Raw genomic sequence first — 23,048 nt, 5'->3', positions numbered from 1 at the left:
GTATGTAACCACACCTGCCGTCATTTTATTTCTAATGTGATTTCCTAAGAATATAATACAACAATGTACATATCCTCACCTGCTGCCGAACGCCAAGTTTAGGAAAAAATTCACCGTCAGACATTACTCCAAGCCTCTGCTGAGCAATAACATCTAACAACTCATTTGTTCGTGTTTCACGTAGGCTGACAACTGGAGGCAGATTTCGGAGGTTCCACTGTAACTGCTGCTCACGTTCATCATTCCAGACTTGTGTCACACGCTCATAGCTCCATTCCTGCAGCTGACGATCCAACTTTTGCCACTCCCTTGGCTGAGTCTTGAGGCCTTCTATTATTTGTCGCTCCAGCACTAGCAGAACCTTCCACAGATATTCTACAATTCACACTGATGATTAAGAATGGTATAATCTGTATTTTAAAATGAGGATTTGAAGCTTTCTAATTTGCAATTAAAAAATGGCACATATTTCATGAGGAGCACAACAGAAAACCAAAAAAAAATATAAAGTCTAACTTTCAAATTAGAATCAGTTTTAGCTTGTTCATGAACACACACACACACACACACACATACACACACACACACACACACACACACACACACAAACACAAAAATGTCCAAATAGCTCTTTGAAGGCCAAGTGGTACTGATCAGCTGCCGTATCATCCTCAGCCCTCAAGCATCACAGGATGTGGGTGCGGAGGGACATGTAGTCAGCACATCGCTCTCCTGTCCGTTGTCAGTTTTCATGACAGGTGCTGCTACTTCTCAATCAAGTAGCTCCTCAATTGGCCTTACGAGGACTGAGTGCACCATGCTTGCCAAGAGCACTTGGCAGACCCGGACATTGACCCATCCAGGTGTGAGCCAAGCCCGATGGTGCTTAACTTTGGTGATCTGACAGGAACCAGTGTTACCACTGCGGCAAGGCTATTGGCACAATGATAGACACTTTAAGAAAATTACGAGATGCCATTAATTTATTTGTATTTAGGATTATGTAACACAACTGTCTTTGTTTTTTTAATGGTGCATAATAATGTTCTGGAGAAAAATGGCCATGAAAATGGGAGAATAAACACATTTATAATGATAAATTTATATTTGAACTGTTTTTTCAGTACTTGCAAAAATCATCCTACTAATAGTTTTCATATACCTTTTCATTCTATTTAGTACACATGAGAATCATCCCAAAAATTAATTAACAAATTAATGATAATTAGATAACAGGGCATACAGTGAGATACAGCAAAAAATTCAAATAAAAGTTATTAACGCTAACGTGTTCTCATAGAAATCCCCTTGTAACAGACAATGACTATACCATTTTTTTATCAGCATTTACATTCTTTTCCCAACACAATTTTTGTTACTCCAAAAACCAGATTCCATATTTATACATTTTGACATAATTATAACATATCTGAAGTTATTCATTTTATTTATTTATTTATTCACGCAAACTTCATATTCTATAAATCTTACCATGGAGGAGATCCCACAGGGATATGGAACACACCAAGTTATATGTTGACCACTAGAAGTAAGAATTACACACTTTTTCTGTAAGTGCTAACGTACACACTTTGTCAGTTCTGGGAATTACTTCTCGATAATTGTTTTTTATATGTATTAGTAAAAAACCAGTGACTCTGAAAAACACAGTCATCCTTCTCTTACAGTATTAAGCTGTTGTTTAGCTTTCCTTCATACTAAGTATAAGGGGGATTTAAATGAAACCCGGCCACTAATGTCAAGTAAAGGTAACGATTTTATTAACTCAAAAATTTATTTATACACAGTACACATACTCAAAAATAATCATCAAAACTGTTGGCACATTCATCCCATTATGATACTAGCTGGTCGATTCCATCCTTGAAGAAGCTATTAGGCTGTCAGATCCAGGCCTGGACCCAGTCACACACTTCGTCATCTGTTGTGAGTTGATGTCTGCGAATAGCTTGTTTTAGAAGTCCAAACATATGAAAGTCACACAGTGAAAGGTTGGGACTGTGTGATGGATGTTCCAGCATTCCCCCCTGAAACTGCTGCAATATTGTCTTCACCGTACTGGCTGTGTATGGGCGAGTATTATCATGCAGGAGAATAACACCATTGGACAACATACCTCAATGTTTCAATTTGATGGCTCATCTAAGATTCTGTAAAGTGGCTTGACAACACTGGGCACTGACGGAAACTCAACAAGCAGTGGGCTCTTGTGGTCAAAAAAGAAGGACATCATGACCTTATCAGAACTGGTGTGCAAGGCCTTTGATTTCTTTGGAGGTGGTGAAGTCACATGTTTCCACTGCTTGCTCTGACACTTGCTTTCTGGTTCAAAATGGTGACACTATGTTTCGTCACCTGTGACAATACACGACAGAAAGCTGTAGTCCCCTCATGATAACGTTGCAGATGACTCAAAAGACAGCACCATTCGAGTATTGTGCTATTCAATGATCAGTTGGTGGGGAACCCACTGCACACAGACTTTTCAAACATTCAAATGTTGATGCATTGTAGTGTGGGTGGTGCCCACGCTAATACCCAGTAACTGATGGATCTCGTCCATGGTGATTCTGCGGTTGTCCAAGACTAAAGCATTCACTTCCACAACTACTTCCGGTGTGATGACATGATGAGTTTGTCCAGAATGAGCATCGTCTTCCAGTGACTCACCCCCCTCAAGGAATCATTTGTGCCATTCCACAACACTCAGACTGTACTTACCATACACAGCCTTCATCTGTTGATACAGTTCATAGCCTCCAACTCCCTCCACTGCCAAAAATCGAATCGCTCCTCGTTGTCCCTGCTTACTTGCCTGCATTTTGGGTAGTGGATGATAACTTGTGTGACCACCTTCTCTTTGGCGTGAAGCCATACTGGCGCTATGCAGCATCAAATGACGAGCATGCGTCTGTCTCTCTGCCAATAGATGGTGCCACCATACTCACAGTTACGTGGTGCCACCTGATGCGTAAAGCAAAGGTAGATGCACTGACCAGGTTTCATTTGAATGAACCTCATATTTATGTAGCCTTATTGATTTCAGAAAACAATATTAGCTGTCTATGTACTGTGAAAATTAATGCTTATTTAGTATTAACTGCAGTTTTAACTGGAATTCACATCTCTGAGTTCTAATATTCTGATAATCATGAAAGTAGTAGCTAATAAAGTACTCTCATACGTTTTTGAAAAATTTGGGGATTTCCTCTTCCTGCCTTGTGCCTATTAGCAACTTGTTAAAGACTTTTCCACCACAAACCACAATATAAGACTCCATTCTGAAAGCTAGGCACAAATAGAGAATCAACACTGAAGCACCAAAGAAACTGGTATAGGCATGCATATTTAAATACAGAGATATGTAAACAGGCAGAATATGGTGCTGCGGTTGGAAATGCCTATATAAGACAACAGTTGTTTGGCACAGTTGTTAGATTGGTTACTGCTGCTACAATGGCAGTTTATTAAGATTTAAGTGAGTTTGAAAGTTCTGTTATAGTCAGCGCATGAGCGATGGGACACAGCATCTCCAAGATAGTGATGAAGTGGGGATTTTCCCATACAACCATTTCACGAGTGTACCGTGAATATCAGGAATCCGGTAAAACATCAAATCTATGCTATCACTGTGGCTGGAAAAATATCCTGAAAGAATGGTACCAAACATGACTGCAGAGAATTTTTCAACATGACAGAAGTGCAACCCTTCCACAAATTGCTGCAGATTTCAGTGCTGGGCCATCAACAAGTGTTAGTGAGCAAACCATTCAACGAAACATCATTGATATGGGCTTTCGGATCTGGGCCTGTCAACGCCGATGTTGGACTGTTGATGACTGGAAACATGTTGCCTGGTTGGACGAGTCTCGTTTCAAATTTTATTGAGCTGATAGATGTGTTCAGATATGGAGACAACCTCATGAATGCATGGACCCTGCATGTCAGCAGGGGACTATTGAAGGTGGTGGAGGCTCTGTAGTGGCGTGGGACATGTGCAGTTCAAGTAATATGGGACCCCTGATACGTCTAGATACAACTCCGACAGGTGAAATGTACGTAAGCAGCCTGTCTAATCACCTGCATCCATTCATGTCCATTGTGCATTATGACAAACTTGGGCAATACCGCAAGGACAATGCAACACTCCACACATCCAGAATTGCTACAGAGTGGCTCCAGGAGCACTCTTCTGAGTTTAAATGCTTCCACTGGCCACCAAACTCCCCAGACATGAATATTATTGAGCATATGTGGGATGCCTTGCAGTGTGCTGTTCAGAAGAGATTCCCACCCTGTTGTACTCTTAATGGATTTATGGACAGCCCTGCAAGATTCATGGTGTCAGTTCCCTCTAGCACTATTTCAGACATTGGTCAAGTCCATGCCATGTCATGTTGCAACACTTCTGAGTGCTCACAGAGGCCATACACGATATTAGGCAGCTTTACCAGCTTCTTTGGCTCTTCAGTGTATAAGGAATTTAGTTTTACTTCCAGCACTGCAGTTATGAATATCACAGTTTGTCCTACGTTCACTCTCCTTATAACCACAAGTAACATTATGGAGTCAACAAATTAACGTGTGAGTGCAAGAATCACAAAAACACCCAAAGAGGCTTTTGCTAGATGTTCTCATGTCTGCACAAAGTGGTATCCTTACTCCTGTATTCTTACTCCTGTAAAATAAATACATTTTTGACCTTTAGCTGTATTGCTTCAGACTGTTATACTACACTGTTTGCTGTGAACCATTTAAGCCCGTTTCACTATTCTCTTGTCTGTGTTGGTGTGAATGTGTTTGACCACTTCTTTGTTACCTTTTCAGTTTTTCATGAGTACCTAATGTATTTAGTGAATCATTTATATAGGTCAAGAACAGGAATGAGCCAAGTATACCATATTTAATGGCTCCCCCACTACAAAAATAATTTTATTCCTCTGGTATCATTTGTTAATGTGATTGTTAAGATATTACTACCTGCAAGGGGAAGGCCATCAATGCCACAAAATTTTAGATTCCTTATTAACCTTCTCCCCACCCTCCCTCCTCCAGGAACCATGGGCATTTGCAGGTGGAGCGGCTTACATACCACAATGATACAAATCGCTTTATTGTAGGTGCAACTACAATTTTGGGATACTAGTGGAGAGGCCAAACTAACGTATGGCTTCTGAAGATGGGCAACAGCCTTTTCGGAGTTGCAGGGGCAAGAGTCTGGATCAGAAGTCGTCAATGTGGCCTGAATCAAGTGTTCGTGTGGCCTGTGTTTCTCAGTTGTATTTTATAATAATAATAATATGTTTCTAGCAACTAATAGTGGAATCCAAAAACGTCAACTAAAATTAATAGCTTCTTAAGAGTGTTTTTTTCTTGTTTAATAACAAAAAAAAATTCTTGCAGTCAGTAATATTTTAAGATGTGCTTAATTTTAATTTGTGTTCAGGAATTTGGCCGTAAGCTTACGTCAGTGGCACAGTGGTATGTAGCATTATCACTGCAGGGTTAACAGAAATGAGAGGGGAATATATTTTATTGTTTATCTTCCAGTGCTGACAACTCATTAGCATGAGCAAATAGCACAGATCAGCTGCTGTGGTATAAATCTCGAACGGAAGTTAAATGGATTTGTGAATGTGCATTATACAGACATTCACCTTCAACTGTGGTACATGTTTGTTGCAAGTAATATGATATCAAATTAAGGATATTACAGTTGCTGTTATTAATTAATATGCAAAATATTACACACCAGACTTACTTTTCATACTTTTTTTATATGCAGAGCTATCATCCATCATTCAATTTTTTTGTGACAATTTTGAATCAATAAAATTGTATTTTTAAAACCATCTCTGTTCAGTTAAGTTAACCTAATACAAAAGTCAGATTCAAAACAGTGTGTTGCTATCATGTGGTATTCTTTCAGACAGTAGTGCATGAAGATGCCTAGAAAAAGTGCTCAGAAGTCAGAACAGCAAACATAGGGTCCTGTTGTAATGGCACTGGCCACAGTATCAGCTTAGGTATGGAAAATTAGTCACTATGCAAGCCTTCAGAAAAAATCCATGCAGTTCCACTATATTATCTCATTTTTCACTTAAAATCTTAAGTGTCATACTGTACAACATATATATTCAAAATGTTGAAATTGTAAGCTTCTATCAATAACCACAGCTCGGTGAAAACTGAATTCCTCTTCGAGTGGCCGCAACGCCCCCCACCCCTCTCACTTACACACCTTCCAATATCCAACGTGGCCTGAGGTGTTGCCCTACGGTATCAGTATTGGCTCGTAAACAAAAATGTTTGATGGCTACTGGTCTGGATGATTGAGTTATCTGGCCTTGTAACATAGGCCTTCACGATCTTGCTATGCTGGCACTGCAAACTGCGGAAACTACAACCTATATTTTTCTTGAGGGCATGCACCTCTACCATATGAGTAAATGATGATGGCACCTTCTTGGATAAAATATTCCAGAGGTCACCCATTTGAATTTCCAGATGAGAACTACAGAGGAGGACATTGTTATCAGGAAAAATAAAACTGGAATTCTATGGGCTGAAGCATGTATTGTTGGATCTCTTAATCAAATAGGTAGGTTAGAGGCTTTAAAAAGGAAAATGGATAGCTTGAAGTTAAATATAATGGGAGTTAGTGGAATGTGGTGGCAGTAAGGTTATAAATATGAAGTCAAATAGGAGTAATGCAGGAAGGAGTAGGTCCAATAATGAACAGGGAAATAGGGACACAGATAAGTTGTCACAAACAGCATAATGAATACATTATCATAGTCAAGGCAGAAATGCAACCAACACCAGTTTCAGTAATACAGCTTTATGTACCAAGTAACTCCATAAGTGATGAAGAGGTTAGAAGAGTGTGACGTTGAGGTAAAAGAGAAGGAAGAAAAGGAAAAATAATAGGAGAACATGGACTGGGAGAAAGAAATGAAAGAGTAAGCTGCCTGGTAGAATTTTGCACAGAGCATAATTTAATCTCTAACATTTGCTTTAAGAATAATGTAAACAGTTTTTGTGTCTCAAAGAGACTCTGGAAGGCTTCAGATTGATTATATTATGGTAAGAAAGAGATTTTAAACAGTCAGATATTCCCAGGGGTAGATCTGGACTCTGACCATAATTTATTGGTTACGAACTGCAGATTAAAGCTAAGGAACTACAAAAATGGTAGGAAATGAAGGATACGGCACCTTGATAAAAGTGGAAGAACCAGAGGCTAATGAGAAATTCAGAGGGAGCATTGGGAAACAAATGATTGAAACAGGGGAAAGGAACACAACAGAACACAAATGGGTAACTGTGAGAGAAAAATAGTGAAGGCAGCAGAGGATCAAACAGATAAAAAGACAAAGCATGGTAGGAATCGTGGGATAACACAGAAGATACTGAATTTAATTGATGGAAAGAGAAAATGTAAAAATGAAGTAGATTAAAAGGAACACAGATGATTAAAAACTGAGACTGATGAAAAGTGCCAAATGTTTGAGCATAAATGGCTAGAAGACAAATGTAAGGCTGTAGAAGCATGCAACACCAGGAGACAGGTACAGCAGGTGTTAGATGCTACCCACAGGAACATTTATCCATTGCTTCATCATACACCATTAGGATAAATGGAGTTTTAATTTTAATCTGCATCACAGTCAAGACATATGTTGAATAGAAATGCAGCTGTATGTATATCAAGAATTCAAGTGGCAAGCTAGTACTAAGCAAAGCAGACAAAGCTGAAATGTGATAGGAATATATAGAAGGGCTATACAAGGGACATGAAGTTGAAGGCAGTATTACAGAAAGGCGAGGAGTCGTAAAAGAAGAAGAGTTGTAACAAAGCAAGGTGGGATTGTGCTACTTGTTCTTATACCACTCGGATGACAATATAATTATTTTTCCTTTTCTGATCTCTTTTCATTAATGGTACATATATGATAGATACATAAAAAAACTATTTTCTTGTTGATACAGCAGTTTATAAAAATTCGTTATTGAATATATAATTTGCCATTTACCGATGACAATAGTATACACCTCAAGGACACATTTTATTTGAAGAAATATTCATAGTTTAAGATACTTGTAGACCACGTGCATTTCAAAAGCCCTTACTGTTAAAAACTATTCATTTCAAGATCAATACAGCTTATTTCAGAGACCTTATTCTAAACTTTTGAACAAACATTTTACTTTTTTCATAAGTGTAATATTCCAGAAGTTATTTGCAATGATATTCAAAATTTTCATGTTTCAAAATGTTTGTATTTTAAAATATACTTCTTTCCAAAATCCAGTGAAATATTTTGGTAGCCCTGATTTGTGTGTTTCCAAAAAATGCATACTCTCATTAAAATAGCTCTTTAGTTTGTTAATTATTTCACTTAGAAAATTACATTTCCTAGAAACTTTATGGCCTAGCTTTGGGAATCCCCTTGCACATTAAATTGCTCTCGTGAAACAATACTGATAATTTTGCCTTTTTCCAATTATACATCTATTAGTTAAACAAATCTACTTCATTACCTATTGTACTTTTGTTCCTTTTCATTTTACTGTCTTTCATATAAATATCTAAAATGAAGTAGCTTAATATTTTACCAGTTTGTAACTTTCTGTAATACACTCCTGGAAATTGAAATAAGAACACCGTGAATTCATTGTCCCAGGAAGGGGAAACTTTATTGACACATTCCTGGGGTCAGATACATCACATGATCACACTGACAGAACCACAGGCACATAGACACAGGCAACAGAGCATGCACAATGTCGGCACTAGTACAGTGTATATCCACCTTTCGCAGCAATGCAGGCTGCTATTCTCCCATGGAGACGATCGTAGAGATGCTGGATGTAGTCCTGTGGAACGGCTTGCCATGCCATTTCCACCTGGCGCCTCAGTTGGACCAACGTTCGTGCTGGACAGGCAGACCGCGTGAGACGACGCTTCATCCAGTCCCAAACATGCTCAATGGGGGACAGATCCGGAGATCTTGCTGGCCAGGGTAGTTGACTTACACCTTCTAGAGCACGTTGGGTGGCACGGGATACATGCGGACGTGCATTGTCCTGTTGGAACAGCAAGTTCTCTTGCCGGTCTAGGAATGGTAGAACGATGGGTTCGATGACGGTTTGGATGTACCGTGCACTATTCAGTGTCCCCTCGACGATCACCAGTGGTGTACGGCCAGTGTAGGAGATCACTCCCCACACCATGATGCCGGGTGTTGGCCCTGTGTGCCTCGGTCGTATGCAGTCCTGATTGTGGCGCTCACCTGCACGGCACCAAACACGCATACGACCATCATTGGCACCAAGGCAGAAGCGACTCTCATCGCTGAAGACGACACGTCTCCATTCGTCTCTCCATTCACGCCTGTCGCGACACCACTGGAGGCGGGCTGCACGATGTTGGGGCGTGAGCGGAAGACGGCCTAACGGTGTGCGGGGACCGTAGCCCAGCTTCATGGAGACGGTTGCGAATGGTCCTCGCCGATACCCCAGGAGCAACAGTGTCCATAATTTGCTAGGAAGTGGCGGTGCGGTCCCCTACGGCACTGCGTAGGATCCTACGGTCTTGGCGTGCATCCGTGCGTCGCTGCGGTCCGGTCCCAGGTCGACGGGCACGTGCACCTTCCGCCGACCACTGGCGACAACATCTATGTACTGTGGAGACCTCACGCCCCACATGTTGAGCAATTCGGCGGTACGTCCACCCGGCCTCCCACATGCCCACTATACGCCCTCGCTCAAAGTCCGTCAATTGCACATACGGTTCACGTCCACGCTGTCGCGGCATGCTACCAGTGTTAAAGACTGCGATGGAGCTCCGTATGCCACGGCAAACTGGCTGACACTGACGGCGGCGGTGCACAAATGCTGCGCAGCTAGCGCCATTCGACGGCCAACACCGCGGTTCCTGGTGTGTCCGCTGTGCCGTGGGTGTGATCATTGCTTGTACAGCCCTCTCGCAGTGTCCGGAGCAAGTATGGTGGGTCTGACACACCGGTGTCAATGTGTTCTTTTTTCTATTTCCAGGAGTGTACATACATCTATAATTAGGCATTGTGCACAAAGCCTTAAGTTACTTTGCATCTGCTGATCAAACAGTACGGGTACAATTGTAAAATAAAGTCAGTCAGCATCAAGAAGTTAGAATGTAACATTACTTCGTCATTGGGTCTACATTTAACCATTATAACATAAAGTTACTAAGTTAGTTGTCATTGTAGCCACTTGAAAAATGCTCTGTTAAATCAGTCCTTTATTATGCAGAGTGCTGACCCGTGATACATTAACTGTTAAAATTACTTAATACAAACTGTTTGTCACCAGTGTAAAGCAGTAATTGCAATGAATGAAACAATTGACCTTGACTGTGTTGTGATATTAAGTCATTATTTACTGTGAATGAACCTATTAATTAGCTAAAGAAGATTTTTGAAGGTGAACATCAACAAGACTCATGAGACAAGTAGGAGATGTAATACTGTGAAAAGAATTTGATAGAGCACTGAAAGACAGAAGTCAAAACAAGACCTGTCAAAACAGGGCATTCAATGTCCCATATATTGCCTACCATACAACCACAATATTTGCTGCTAATGGCAACAGAGGGAGGGACTGGAGGTATCAAATGGCGAGCACAGCATGAGTGTAGTTGAACTGCTTAGTTGATGCATAACAGCAGTGCTACTGTGCTACAAGGCAGAGAAAAGAGGCAATTATAAACAAAGCAAGCATTGTATTATATCTACAATAGTTGGACAAAGTTGACATTTCATCAGAAAGGAACCCAAGGAATTTTGCAGAGTGAGAGAGAAGTTGCAGATGAAATATGAGTCAATAGAATGTGTGGTGTTGTATATGCTTGACTGTACAGACAGTGTACATTAAGAGAACAATGATGATGATACCTGCTTGTTGTTGTTGTTGTTGTTGTTGTTGTTGTTGTTGTCTTCAGTCCTGAGACTGGTTTGATGCAGCTCTCCATGCTACTCTATCCAGTGCAAGCTTCTTCATCTCCCAGTACCTACTGCAACCTACATCCTTCTGAATCTGCTTAGTGTATTCATCTCTTGGTCTCCCTCTACGATTTTTACCCTCCACGCTGCCCTCCAATGCTAAATTTGTGATCCCTTGATGCCTCAGAACATGTCCTACCAACCGGTCCCTTCTTCTTGTCAAGTTGTGCCACAAACTCCTCCTCTCCACAATTCTATTCAGTATCTCCTCATTAGTTATGTGATCTACCCATCTAATCTTCAGCATTCTTCTGTAGCACCACATTTTGAAAGCTTCTATTCTCTTCTTGCCCAAACTATTTATCGTCCATGTTTCACTTCCATACATGGCTACACTCCATACAAATACTTTCAGAAACGACTTCCTGACACTTAAATCTATACTCGATGTTAACAAATTTCTCTTCTTCAGAAACGCTTTCCTTTCCATTGCCAGTCTACATTTTATATCCTCTCTACTTCGACCATCATCAGTTATTTTACTCCACAAATAGCAAAACTCCTTTACTACTTTAAGCGTCTCATCTCCTAATCTAATTCCCTCAGCATCACCCGACTTAATTTGACTACATTCCATTATCCTCGTTTTGCTTTTGTTGATGTTCATCTTATATCCTCCTTTCAAGACACTGTCCATTCCGTTCAACTGCTCTTCCAAGTCCTTTGCTGTATCTGACAGAATTACAATGTCATTGGTGAACCTCAAAGTTTTTATTTCTTCTCCATGGACTTTAATACCTACTCCAAATTTTTCTTTTGTTTCCTTTACTGCTTGCTCAATATACAGATTGAATAACATCGGGGAGAGGCTACAACCCTGTTTCACTCCCTTCCCAACCACTTCTTCCATTTCATGTCCCTTGACTCTTATAACTGCCATCTGGTTTCTGTACAAATTGTAAATAGCCTTTCGCTCCCTGTATATTACTCCCGCCACCTTCAGAATTTGAAAGAGAGTATTCCAGTCAACATTGTCAAAAGCTTTCTCTAAGTCTACAAATGCTAGAAACGTAGGTTTGCCTTTCCTTAATCTTTCTTCTAAGATAAGTCTTAAGGTCAGTATTGCCTCACGTGTTCCAGTATTTCTACGGAATCCAAACTGATCTTCCCCGAGGTCGGCTTCTACTAATTTTTCCATTCATCTGTAAAGAATTCGTGTTAGTATTTTGCAGCTGTGGCTTATTAAACTGACTGTTTGGTAATTTTCACATCTGTCAACACCTTCTTTCTTTGGGATTGGAATTGTTATATTCAGTCTGAGGGTATTTCGCCTGTTTCATACATCTTGCTCACCAGATGGTAGAGTTTTGTCAGGACTGGCTCTCCCAAGGCCATCAGTAGTTCCGATGGAATGTTGTCTACTCCGGGGGCCTTGTTTCGACTCAGGTCTTTCAGCGCTCTGTCAAACTCTTCACACGGTATCATATCTCCCATTTCATCTTCATCTACATTCTCTTCCATTTCCATAATATTGTCCTCAAGTACATCACCCTCGTATAGACCCTCTGTATACTCCTTCCACCTTTCTGCTTTCCTTTCTTTGCTTCGAACTGGGTTTCCATCTGAGCTCTTGATATTCATACAATTGGCTCTCTTTTCTCCAAAGGTCTCTTTAATTTTCCTGTAGGCAGTATCTATCTTACCCCAAGTGAGATAAGCCTCTACATCCTTACATTTGTCCTCTAGCCATCCCTGCTTAGCTATTTTGCACTTCCTGTCGATCTCGTTTTTGAGACGTTTGTATTCCTTTTTGCCTGCTTCATTTACTGAATTTTTGTATTTTCTCCTTTCATCAATTAAATTCAATATTTCTTCTGTTACCCAAGGATTTCTAGCAGCCCTTGTCTTTTTACCTACTTGATCCTCTGCTGCCTTCACTACTTCATCCCTCAGAGCTACCCATTCTTCTTCTACTGTATTTCTTTACCCCATCCCTGTCAATTATTCCCTTATGCTCTCCCTGAAACTCTGTACAACCTCTGGTTTAGTCAGCTTATCCAGGTCCCATCTCCTTAAATTCCCACCTGTTTGCAGTTTCTTCAGTTTTAATCTACAGTTCATAACCAATAGATTGTGGTCGGAGTCCACATCTGCCCCTGGAAATGTCTTACAATTTAAAACCTAGTTCCTAAATCTCTGTCTTACGATTATATAATCTGTCTGATACCTTCTAGTATCTCCAGGCTTCTTCCATGTATACAACCTTCTTTTATGATTCTTGAACCAATTGTTAGCTATGATTAAGTTATGCTCTGTGCAAAATTCTACCAGACGGCTTCCTCTTTCATTTCTCTCCCCCAATCCATATTCACCCACTATGTTTCCTTCTCTCCCTTTTCCTACTCACGAATTCCAGTCACCCATGATTATTAAATTTTCGTCTCCCTTGACTACCTGAATAATTTCTTTTATCTCATCATACATTTCATCAATTTCTTCATCATCTGCAGAGCTAGTTGGCATATAAGCTTGTACTACTGTAGTAGGCATGGGCTTCGTGTCTATCTTGGCCACAATAATGCGTTCGCTATGCTGTTGGTAGTAGCTTACCCGCACTCCAATTTTTTATTCATAATTAAAACTACTCCTGCATTACCCCCATTTGATTTTGTATTTATAACGCTGTATTCACCTGACCAAAAGTCTTGTTCCTCCTGCCAACGAACTTCACTAATTCCCACTATATTTAACTTCAACCTATCCATTTCCCTTTTTAAATTTTCTAACCTACATGCCCAGTTAAGGGATCTGACATTCCACGCTCCGATTCGTAGAATGCCAGTTTTCTTTCTCCTGATAACGGCGTCCTCTTGTGTAGTCCCCACGCGGAGATCCGAATGGGAGACTATTTTACCTCCGGAATATTTTACCCAGGAGGACGCCATCATCATTTAACCATACAGTAAAGCTGCATGCCCTCGGGAAAAATTACGGCTGTAGTTTCTTCTTGCTTTCAGCCGTTCGCAGTACCAGCACAGCAAGGCCGATTTGGTTAGTGTTACAAGGCCAGATCAGTCAATCATCCGGACTGTTGCCCCTGCAACTACTGAAAAGGCTGCTGCCCCTCTTCAGGAACCACACGTTTGTCTGGCCTCTCAACAGATACCCCTCCATTGTGGTTGCACCTATGGTACAGCCATTTGTATCGCTGAGGCAGATACATGCTTAACAAGTGAAAATGATATTGAAACAGGTATTGACCCATATAGTTCATCATCCATGTCAGACAGGGAGCACGTACTGAACATGATTACATACATGGAAATCATCTGCACCATAGTAAAAAAACAGTTATGTACAGATTTTGAATAAATCTGCAACCATATGCTCAATAAATCTGCAGCCATATGATCATCTGGTGCCCAAGAAAACTATGTATATTCAAGGGAGCACTAGGTGCACTTGTTACAAAAACTGCTGACTGTATGTTTCAAGGATGTTCGATATAATTTACAGTATGGGCATGACTGTGACCTACTATGTTATGCACATCAAAATTGTGTGTGACATAGATTACAGTGATTTTGAGGGATGGATGGCTGCATAACTTCAAACAGTGCTACAGAATTGAAAGATGGAAGATAACCAAATTTCAAACAAAGTGTTAACGTGATGATGCACAACAAATTGAAGAACCTGCCCAAAACTTTGTAGATAAAGTAAACAAATGTATCCCATCTGTCATTAAGGACCAATTGGGATTTGAAGAGGAAAGGCATACGAAAGGAAACCTGGAAACTAGAGGTACCAAGAGAGTTCTATCAAGGTCAACTAACATCAATGCCGACTGTTGACCTGAATCATAAATTGACTGGAAAGTTATTTATTGTGCTGCGAAAAGTTGGAGGTACTCTTCCCCCTACCATTCTTTCCTGTGTGTGTGATCTTGCAAGGACAGTAGGGAATATTTACATCACAGCAAGCAAGAGAGGAAAAATGGGCATAAGAGAACTACAGGTATGGTATGAGCATTGCTTTTGGCGATTAGCTGGTCAAAATAACTTGCATTTGCTAGAGTAGTGCGTAAAAAAATCATACTCCTTTAGAGCAAACTATCCCTCCTGAAAACTGTGTAATGTTGCAGTTCACACCACCTGGGACCACTGAATAAATTCAGCCTTTGGATGTTTGTTTTTTCCATGTCCGTAAAATCTATTATCACACTATCTGCAGCTATGTCTTAAAGGATAGCCAGTTTCATGACAAGGTCCACAACAGACTTTTCATTTGGTGCATGCCATCATATTCCATCAGTTCTCATCACCCCGTCACACCAGAATGATTTTATATGCATTCTTTAAGAGTGGATACATAGCTGAATGCCGGGCACGGTTTTTAACTCCCAATGATTTTGTCTTTGATCTTGATGGTGTGAACGTTTGTGATCGCCATAGTACTATTTTTCATTTAGTATCCATGGCACAAGTTAATGGTTTGTTTTGAACATTTCTTGAATGTTGATGATGTCCATTTTGCGAAGTGTAATGCGTCCATCAGATGGAAGGTTGATCTCTGCACCTCCATACACTCATTTTCTGTTGTCGTCCCGATGCACATGGTGTATCATTAGCAGCTAATATTTTTACTGTCATTGATCTCTGCACCTCCATACACTCATTCTCTGTTGTCGTCTAGATGCACATGGTGTGTCATTAGCAGCTAATGTTTTTACTATCATAATTGTTAACACAACACTTTCAAATGAGCCTTACAACATATTGAACTTGAATAAGTCTTGGTTGCAAAATACTGATATGAATTATTTACAGAAGAGCAGAAAGACTGTTAGAAGCTAGCCTCAGGGAAGATAAGTTTGGGTTGTGGAGAAATGTAAGGATATGGTAAGGCAGTACTGACCCTATAAACTTACCGTAGAAAGAAAGTCAAGGAAGGAAAACCTACATTTATACAATGTGTACATTTCGAAAAGTTTTGCAATTTTGAATGATATGCACTCTTTGAAATTCTGAAGGCAGCAGGGATAAAATGCAGGGAGCAAAAGGTTATTTACAAGTTGTACAGAAACCAGACTGCAGTTACAAGAGGCGAACGACATGGCAGGGAAGCAGTGGTTTATAATAGAGTGAGACACAATTGTAGCATATTCCAATTGTTGTCCAGTTTGCACTTTGAGCGATCAGTGAAGGAAACAAAGGAGGAATTTTAAAAGAGAATGAAAGTTCATTGTGAATAAATAACAGCTTTGAGGTTTGCCAATGTCATTGCATTTCTGTCAGAGACAACAGAGGACTTGAAAGGGCAGTTAAACAGAATGGGGAATTTCTCAAAAAGATGTTTTAAGATGAACATAAACATAAGTAAAACAAGGTCAATGGAATTTAGTCAAATTAAATCAAGCAGTGCTGAGGAAATTGAGTTAGGAAACAAGCCATGAAAAGTATTAGATGAGTTGTGCTATTTGAGCAGCAAAATATCTGATGATGGTCCAAGTAGAGAAGATACAAAATGTAGACTGGCCATAGCAAGAAAAGAATTTCTGAGAAAGAGGAATTAGGTTTTAATTTAACAGTTAGGAAGCCTTTTCTGGAGATATTTGATATTTGTCTGAAGTGTAGCCATATACAGAAGTGAAACATGGACAATAAGCAGTTCAATCAATGAAACAAAAGCAGCTTTTGAAATGAAGTGCTACATGCTAAAGATTAGAAACATTGCTTGAGTAACTAATGAAGAGATACTGCATCTAAACATGGAACAAAAAAAAAATTGTAGTACAACTTGACCAAGAGGTGGGCTCAGTTGACAGGACACATCCTGAGGCATCAAGGAAACATCAGTTTAGTGATGGATGGATGTAGAGGGAGACCAAGAGATGAGTACAGTAAGCAGGTTCAAATGGATGTAGGTTGCAGTAGTTATTTATAGATGAAATGAAATGTCGTGTGGCTAAGGCCCCCCGTCGGGTAGACCGTTCAAATGAAGAGGCTTGCTTGAGATGGACTAGCTTAGAGAGCTGCATCACAATTAAAGGCCATAGCGAGTAAATTTTCTTGTTTGCTTCTGTCACATCTGACTTTGCACACCACCACAGACAGTCACAATGCTGGGATATAGATATTGTGTTCAGAACTGATGTAGTCTCTCTCTTTACAAGAGTCCCACTTTCTGAATCCTTGTAACTGATTGGGGGAAAAGTTTGATGATTGTTTCACTGGACTTTTTAGGCATGTTGTGACATCATCTTATTTGCTGTATGATGAAAAATATTGTGAACAATCTGGTGCATGGTGTTGGGTAAACAGTTATCACCTGACATAGCAGACCTATATGTGGGACACACTGAAGCAAGGGAATGGAATCTATCAAGTTCAAAGCAATGTATTCCTATCAATATGTGGATAACATATTTATGGTGTGGCCATATGTAATAAAAAAAATTGAATAATTTCTGGAATGTTCAAAAAGTCTGTCCCGCCTAATATATAATTCATGATGGAACTTGAAAAAATAGGACCAGCTACATTTCCTCGGTGCATTAGTGAATAGGTGACCAGATGTATCCCTGAATAACAGTGTGTGTAGAAAACCCCACGTACACTAACAAACGTCCCCATGCCACAAGCCATTGCACCCATCACAAAAAATTTGATGCTACATTTTCTGCTTCATAGACTTGAACAATTTCAGACACTGAGAGCATGCTCAAGGAATTACGCTGCCTAGAGTTCTGTAGAAATTGGTCATCAAATCAGCAGAATGAGCAGATGTGTGCAGTCAAAATCAAAAATACCTGAGAAAGATGTAGAGTTGGAGACAGAGGAAGAGAAACCAAGAATTGCTGTCTACCTTATGCTGGCCTAATATGCAGGAAGATTGGTAGACTCTTATGGGAACATGACAGCCAGTGTATTTCACTCTTGTCAACAAAGATAAAAGAGTTCTTTGAGATGTTAAAAATGATGTAACATCTTCCCTTTTTGTCTTTGATTTATTTGTAATATAGTTTTCATGTATGATGGTAGACTAGTGCATAATGATCTCATTAGATAACAGGTGTCCTGATAGATTAAGGCTTTTCATAATAGTATTGTTTTTCCAGCCTGGACTTTCCATTGTTTGAAGGTAACAGAGATATTCACAAGTAAAACACTAGAAAGAAAAATGATCTGCATCACCCTTTAATGCATCTAACTTTGGCACAAAAAGCGGTGAAATATGCAGCTACAAAACCCTTTGACAGTCTACTCACAGAAATAAAATGCCTGATATATACCAGAAGTTTTTCCAATTCGATTACAGACATTTCTTCTTAACAATCCCAATAATATAGAGGAACTCTTGAGCAGAGGTAACTAGTCATTAAAAATCCTGTAAATGGTCAGCATGTACCCACATAAATTATTGTTTTATTTCGCTCTATATAAGTATTCCATGTTTGTTCTGTTGATGTTTTCTGCTCATAATGTTTAGAATGAATTTGATCTATAGAATCTACATTCACGTCTCCTATTATTGGAACTTGTTTGTTGATTATTTATCTAGAAGATTTGCTAAATGGGAGAAGAATTCATTTACAACACTAACTAATGATCTGCATGGGCCAACAAAGCTGTTTTTGCCTAGCTTTACTTTTCCTGCTGCTGGTTTGAAGACCATCTCCCCCCCCCCTTTTTTTTTTTAAAAAAAAAAAAAAAAACATACGATCTTGTGCATCTTTTGGTAGTATACAATCACAGCTTTCATTCTCATCCCATCTGGTAAGTCTTCACTGACCTGTGGTTCTGGGTGACTTTCCTGAAATCTACCTCTTTTCTTAGACTTCTCCAGTCCTTTTACTTCACCCTTCTTCCTTCCACTTCATCTCTTCTGCCTGAAGAAGGAGCCACTGGCTCTGAAAGCTTGCCTAATTATAACTTCCTTTTATGTGCATATTCTGCCACTGCTTGGTGATAGACTTTTTATCTCTCCAATTGAGTCTCTTTGGTATTTTTGATTTACTGTCTCCTACAAATTCATCAACTTTTTCTATTTTATTAGTGATGCACTGGACATTCTTGATCATTATTTTACATTTTGTGTCTTCTTTGGCGCTGTAATTGCTGTTTTTCCATCTTGTGTGGACACTGAAGGCTCCTTTACACTAAAAAAGGCACTTCAAGATTTGCGGTTGAGGAGTAAATGTATGTAATGTTTGTTGAAGTGCATCAGGTTTTAATGGTCCATTTTTTATTTTATTATTTTTGGTTCTTGTGTGGAAAAATTCATTAAATTTAATAGCCAATAATTTGAATCCAAAGTCATATTTGTCACAAGTACTGTTATAAGTGAGTTCAGTATCATTTTCCTTAGTGAGTTTATTTGTTTCTTGCTTAGAAATGCATTAAGTTGCCTTCATTCTGCTCTTGGAATTTAGTATTTCTTGTGTACAGTAGATATTTTTTTACATTTTTTGATAACAGAGTGGAGATATTTGCAATTTCTTATAGTGCATCTTCAAATCTTAATTAGAGCTGGTCTCAGGCATTAAATAAACTTGTCTCTCTGTTGCACAAGATACTTTAGTCCAAGATGCTATGGAATTCCTGCATGTTTCGTAACAAATGTTTTCTTAGCTAAATACTAGTGCCACCTAGAAACACTTCAAAAACAAGGTACGAAAAAAGTGATGGTCACAGCAGACTTCAACTTAAACAAGTTATTTGAAAGCAATAATTCAACAAAATTATCACATTTCAAGCACCAGAAACTATGACAATTTCTTAAACTGTATTTTAGATGTATATTTTCCTTCTAGATCTTTGCAAAAGAAAGTAAACAGTAAACTTAAAGTGATTACACCAGGAATAAAAATCTCTAATACCAGAAAGAGACAACTCCACAAACAGTTAAAATCAAACAGAAATTATGATTTTGTAATGTATGTTAAATGCTAGAAAGATGTATTCAGGAAAGATGTAGTGGCAGCTAAACAAATGGCAAATAATACATTCATCCTCCAACATGGAAAAGACAAAAGCATTCTGTCCAGTTGTCTAGTCAGAATTAGGAGCTCAAGATAAAAGTCAAGTTATTCATAAACAGATCAACAGAAGGTGTAGGGAACTACTTCCCTGTCTCTCTTCAGCCAGTCTCTCTAAAGTCTCTGAAAATGTTGCGGGAAGATGACAATTTTGTTAAAAACTTGTTTGGATTCCAACAAGGAAAAATGCAGTAAATGAGTTCACTCAAATAATATGCTCCACATTAGATAAGTGTAAAAAGGTGGCAGGAATATTCTGAACTCAGACAAGAGCATTTTATTCAGTGAACCATTCATTACTTCTCCACAGATTGGAGATGTATCGAATCAGGGACACACATTTTCGGTAACTGAACTCTTCCTTAATAGATAGGAAACAAAGAGTACATAGTTGTAACCTCATATTAAAGCAACAACTTCCTAAGGAGACCCACAAGTTTGATACTGGGAGCCAAAATGTATGGATGCCTTTTCTACATAAACGACAAATTACTTGCTAGTGATGTTCACTTCGTTTTATTTGCTGATGATACATCACTTCTAATTGGAAATGAGGTGCCTGAAAGAATTCCATGAATGTTTTAAAAATACATTAGAAAAACTTCATTCCATCAAAATGGACTAAAATTAAACGTAACTAAAACCAAAATGATGCATTTGAAAAGCTAACACATTAGAATGGAGCAAAATAAAAAAAACTTCCAATGATCAGGATATCATACAATCATACCATGTAAAGTTTTTAGGCCTAAATCTTGATAAAAATTTAAACTGGGAAGTTCACTTAGAATACTTGGAAAACAAAATGAACAGCTTAGCATTTGCAGTGTGTATTTTGTCAGGTGTCACAAATATAGACTGAGCATAAACTGAGCTGTTTGGTTCAGTAATTAAAATATGACTCATATTTGCAATGGAAAAAGTTGAAATCCCCATACAGGCATCTACATTTACCATTTCTATAGTTTCCTTAAATTACTAGTGTAAATAATAGGACAATTGTGTAAATAACACAGTTGCTGAATTCCTTCTCATCCTCACCTCTGATGAGCTTAACATTCATGGGACATTAAATTCTGAACTCTCCCTCTCCATAAGAGGTAAGATATGTGAAATCATCTACAGTTATGTCATAATGAAACTTTCTAATTCTTGGAAACAAATCTGTGACTGAACTACATATTGGAACAAAGTATCATGGTGATTCAGGTACCTATTAACTTGAAGAAAAAAAATGAACATTTTGCAAATATTATACAGATAATTACAGCCAAACACAGGTTTATGTGTTGACTGGGGGACTATTCATTTCTGGAAAATCATTGTAGACATGTTGATAAAAATTTTACATACCTTTTTATGATCATCAATGGTCTTAGCCCTCATTTCTCTTCTTGTTTTTGTTAAACGTAATAGAGCCCTACAGAAGAGTTCATTTAAAAATGGAGATTCCATGGGAACAGAAAAGACTAGTGGCTGATACTTTCTCTCCATCATTGCTTGGCCACCAATGCCAACTATCTTGCATAGTAATCGTAGGACATAATCACAAGTAACATAAAATGAATTTCCAACTTTATTTTCTGTTAACATGACTTGTGAAAAACTTTCAGGATATCTTTGTGAAAAAAACACCATGCAGCTTAGAGTCAGATGGCTCATATTGTTTGGTATTTGAAGCAATTTCTCAAGATTTTGTTTCTTTTTCATTCTTTTCTTTTTAAGTTTGTAGTCATTCCCCATAATACTGTTTTCTTTTTCAAAAGTTCTCTCTGAAATTGCCTGTATTTCCTGTATTGCACTAGAATCAGCACCATTCTGATCTACGGTTGAATGTAGTTCATGTACTAGTAGGTTTAGTATTAATTTCTGATAAGTATAAAGTTTCTTACCTAATGAAATGCTTACATTCCTCCCCAGCTTTAATACACTTGCATAAATAATGTGTCTGTATTCAGCAGCCATTATTTCAGTTATTCTGGCATCTTTTGAATTCTCTGCCAAAGCATTAAGTAAACCTACAGCATTCTCTTGCACTTCATCACTGTTATTATTCTGAATATGTCGAATCAAATGATCAACATTTAAGGATTTGTAAATCATTTCTCTTTTGTTTTTAAAGGCTTCCAGTCTCACTATTTTTTCTACAATGAGTAAAGCATCTGCAATTACTGATGATTTATACTGACTTTCTACAATAATCTTACACATCTTCTCAATAATCTTAACATCTAAAGTAGTTATTAACTGGAACTTAAGCACACAATAAAGACAATGAAGACAGTTGCATAAATACACCTCTTCAAGTGCATTATTAAGTAACAAACTGGTCAATACACTAAGACCATCTGCTTTCAAAAATGCTTTAGAAAATGTTGGGTCTGAAGAAAATGAAGCTAGCTTTTCAAAGTGCCATGATCTGGTTTCATCATCTGGATCTGAATCATAACCAATTTTACTTATAATAATTTTCACCATTTCCTCCGGAGAAAGAACAAGTTTTAAAATGTGTCCATTTTGTATCTTTGACCTATTGTCTTCTGTAATATATCTTCTTTGAATTTCATTCTTGTGATTACTTTCTTCAAGCTGAAAAGAATACTGTTTTGGATTACCAGGTATATTTCTCTCTCTGCATACACTACTGATAATGTTTTCAAGTGATTCTTGTTGATTGAGTTCATAAAGCACACTTTCTTCTCCAATAGTAATAGCAACTTTCACAATGTTTTTACTGCCCCTTTTTGCTAACACTTCCATTGTACAGTGAACATAAAACACACAGAAAAATACTGCTAAGTGACAATCCCCTTATCACAGGTGACACAATACGTATAAGTGTCTTATCATGTATACTCAATGGAGACAGATAAGTAAAAACACAGACAGATAAGGTCCAAACAGTTGTGCTTGAGCTTGTGTCTTAAACCAAGAAACAAATGTTCTGGTGTTCTGACTTAACCTGACTGTAATTTAAGGAAAATATATATATACATCCCAAG

At 38.6% G+C, this 23,048-nt stretch overlaps 1 protein-coding gene across 1 annotated transcript in view; it reads right to left on the bottom strand.

Annotated features, from left to right (window-relative positions):
* The window catches only part of LOC126417098 (engulfment and cell motility protein 1-like), a 65,315-nt gene extending 42,509 nt beyond the window's left edge, over positions 1-22,806 (bottom strand). Inside the window, exons 1-2 of the mRNA XM_050084992.1 lie at positions 21,400-22,806; positions 80-361 (exon numbers count right to left, since the gene is read on the bottom strand). Coding sequence (XP_049940949.1) covers positions 80-361; positions 21,400-22,806 — 1,689 coding nt within the window. The remainder of the gene's footprint in view (positions 1-79; positions 362-21,399) is intronic.
* Between the last annotated feature and the right edge of the window lie 242 nt (positions 22,807-23,048).

The sequence above is a fragment of the Schistocerca serialis genome, chromosome 8 (genome assembly GCF_023864345.2).
Source record: "Schistocerca serialis cubense isolate TAMUIC-IGC-003099 chromosome 8, iqSchSeri2.2, whole genome shotgun sequence".
NCBI classification, from domain to species: domain Eukaryota; kingdom Metazoa; phylum Arthropoda; class Insecta; order Orthoptera; family Acrididae; genus Schistocerca; species Schistocerca serialis.
This window is presented reverse-complemented; position numbering and strand designations above follow the sequence as displayed.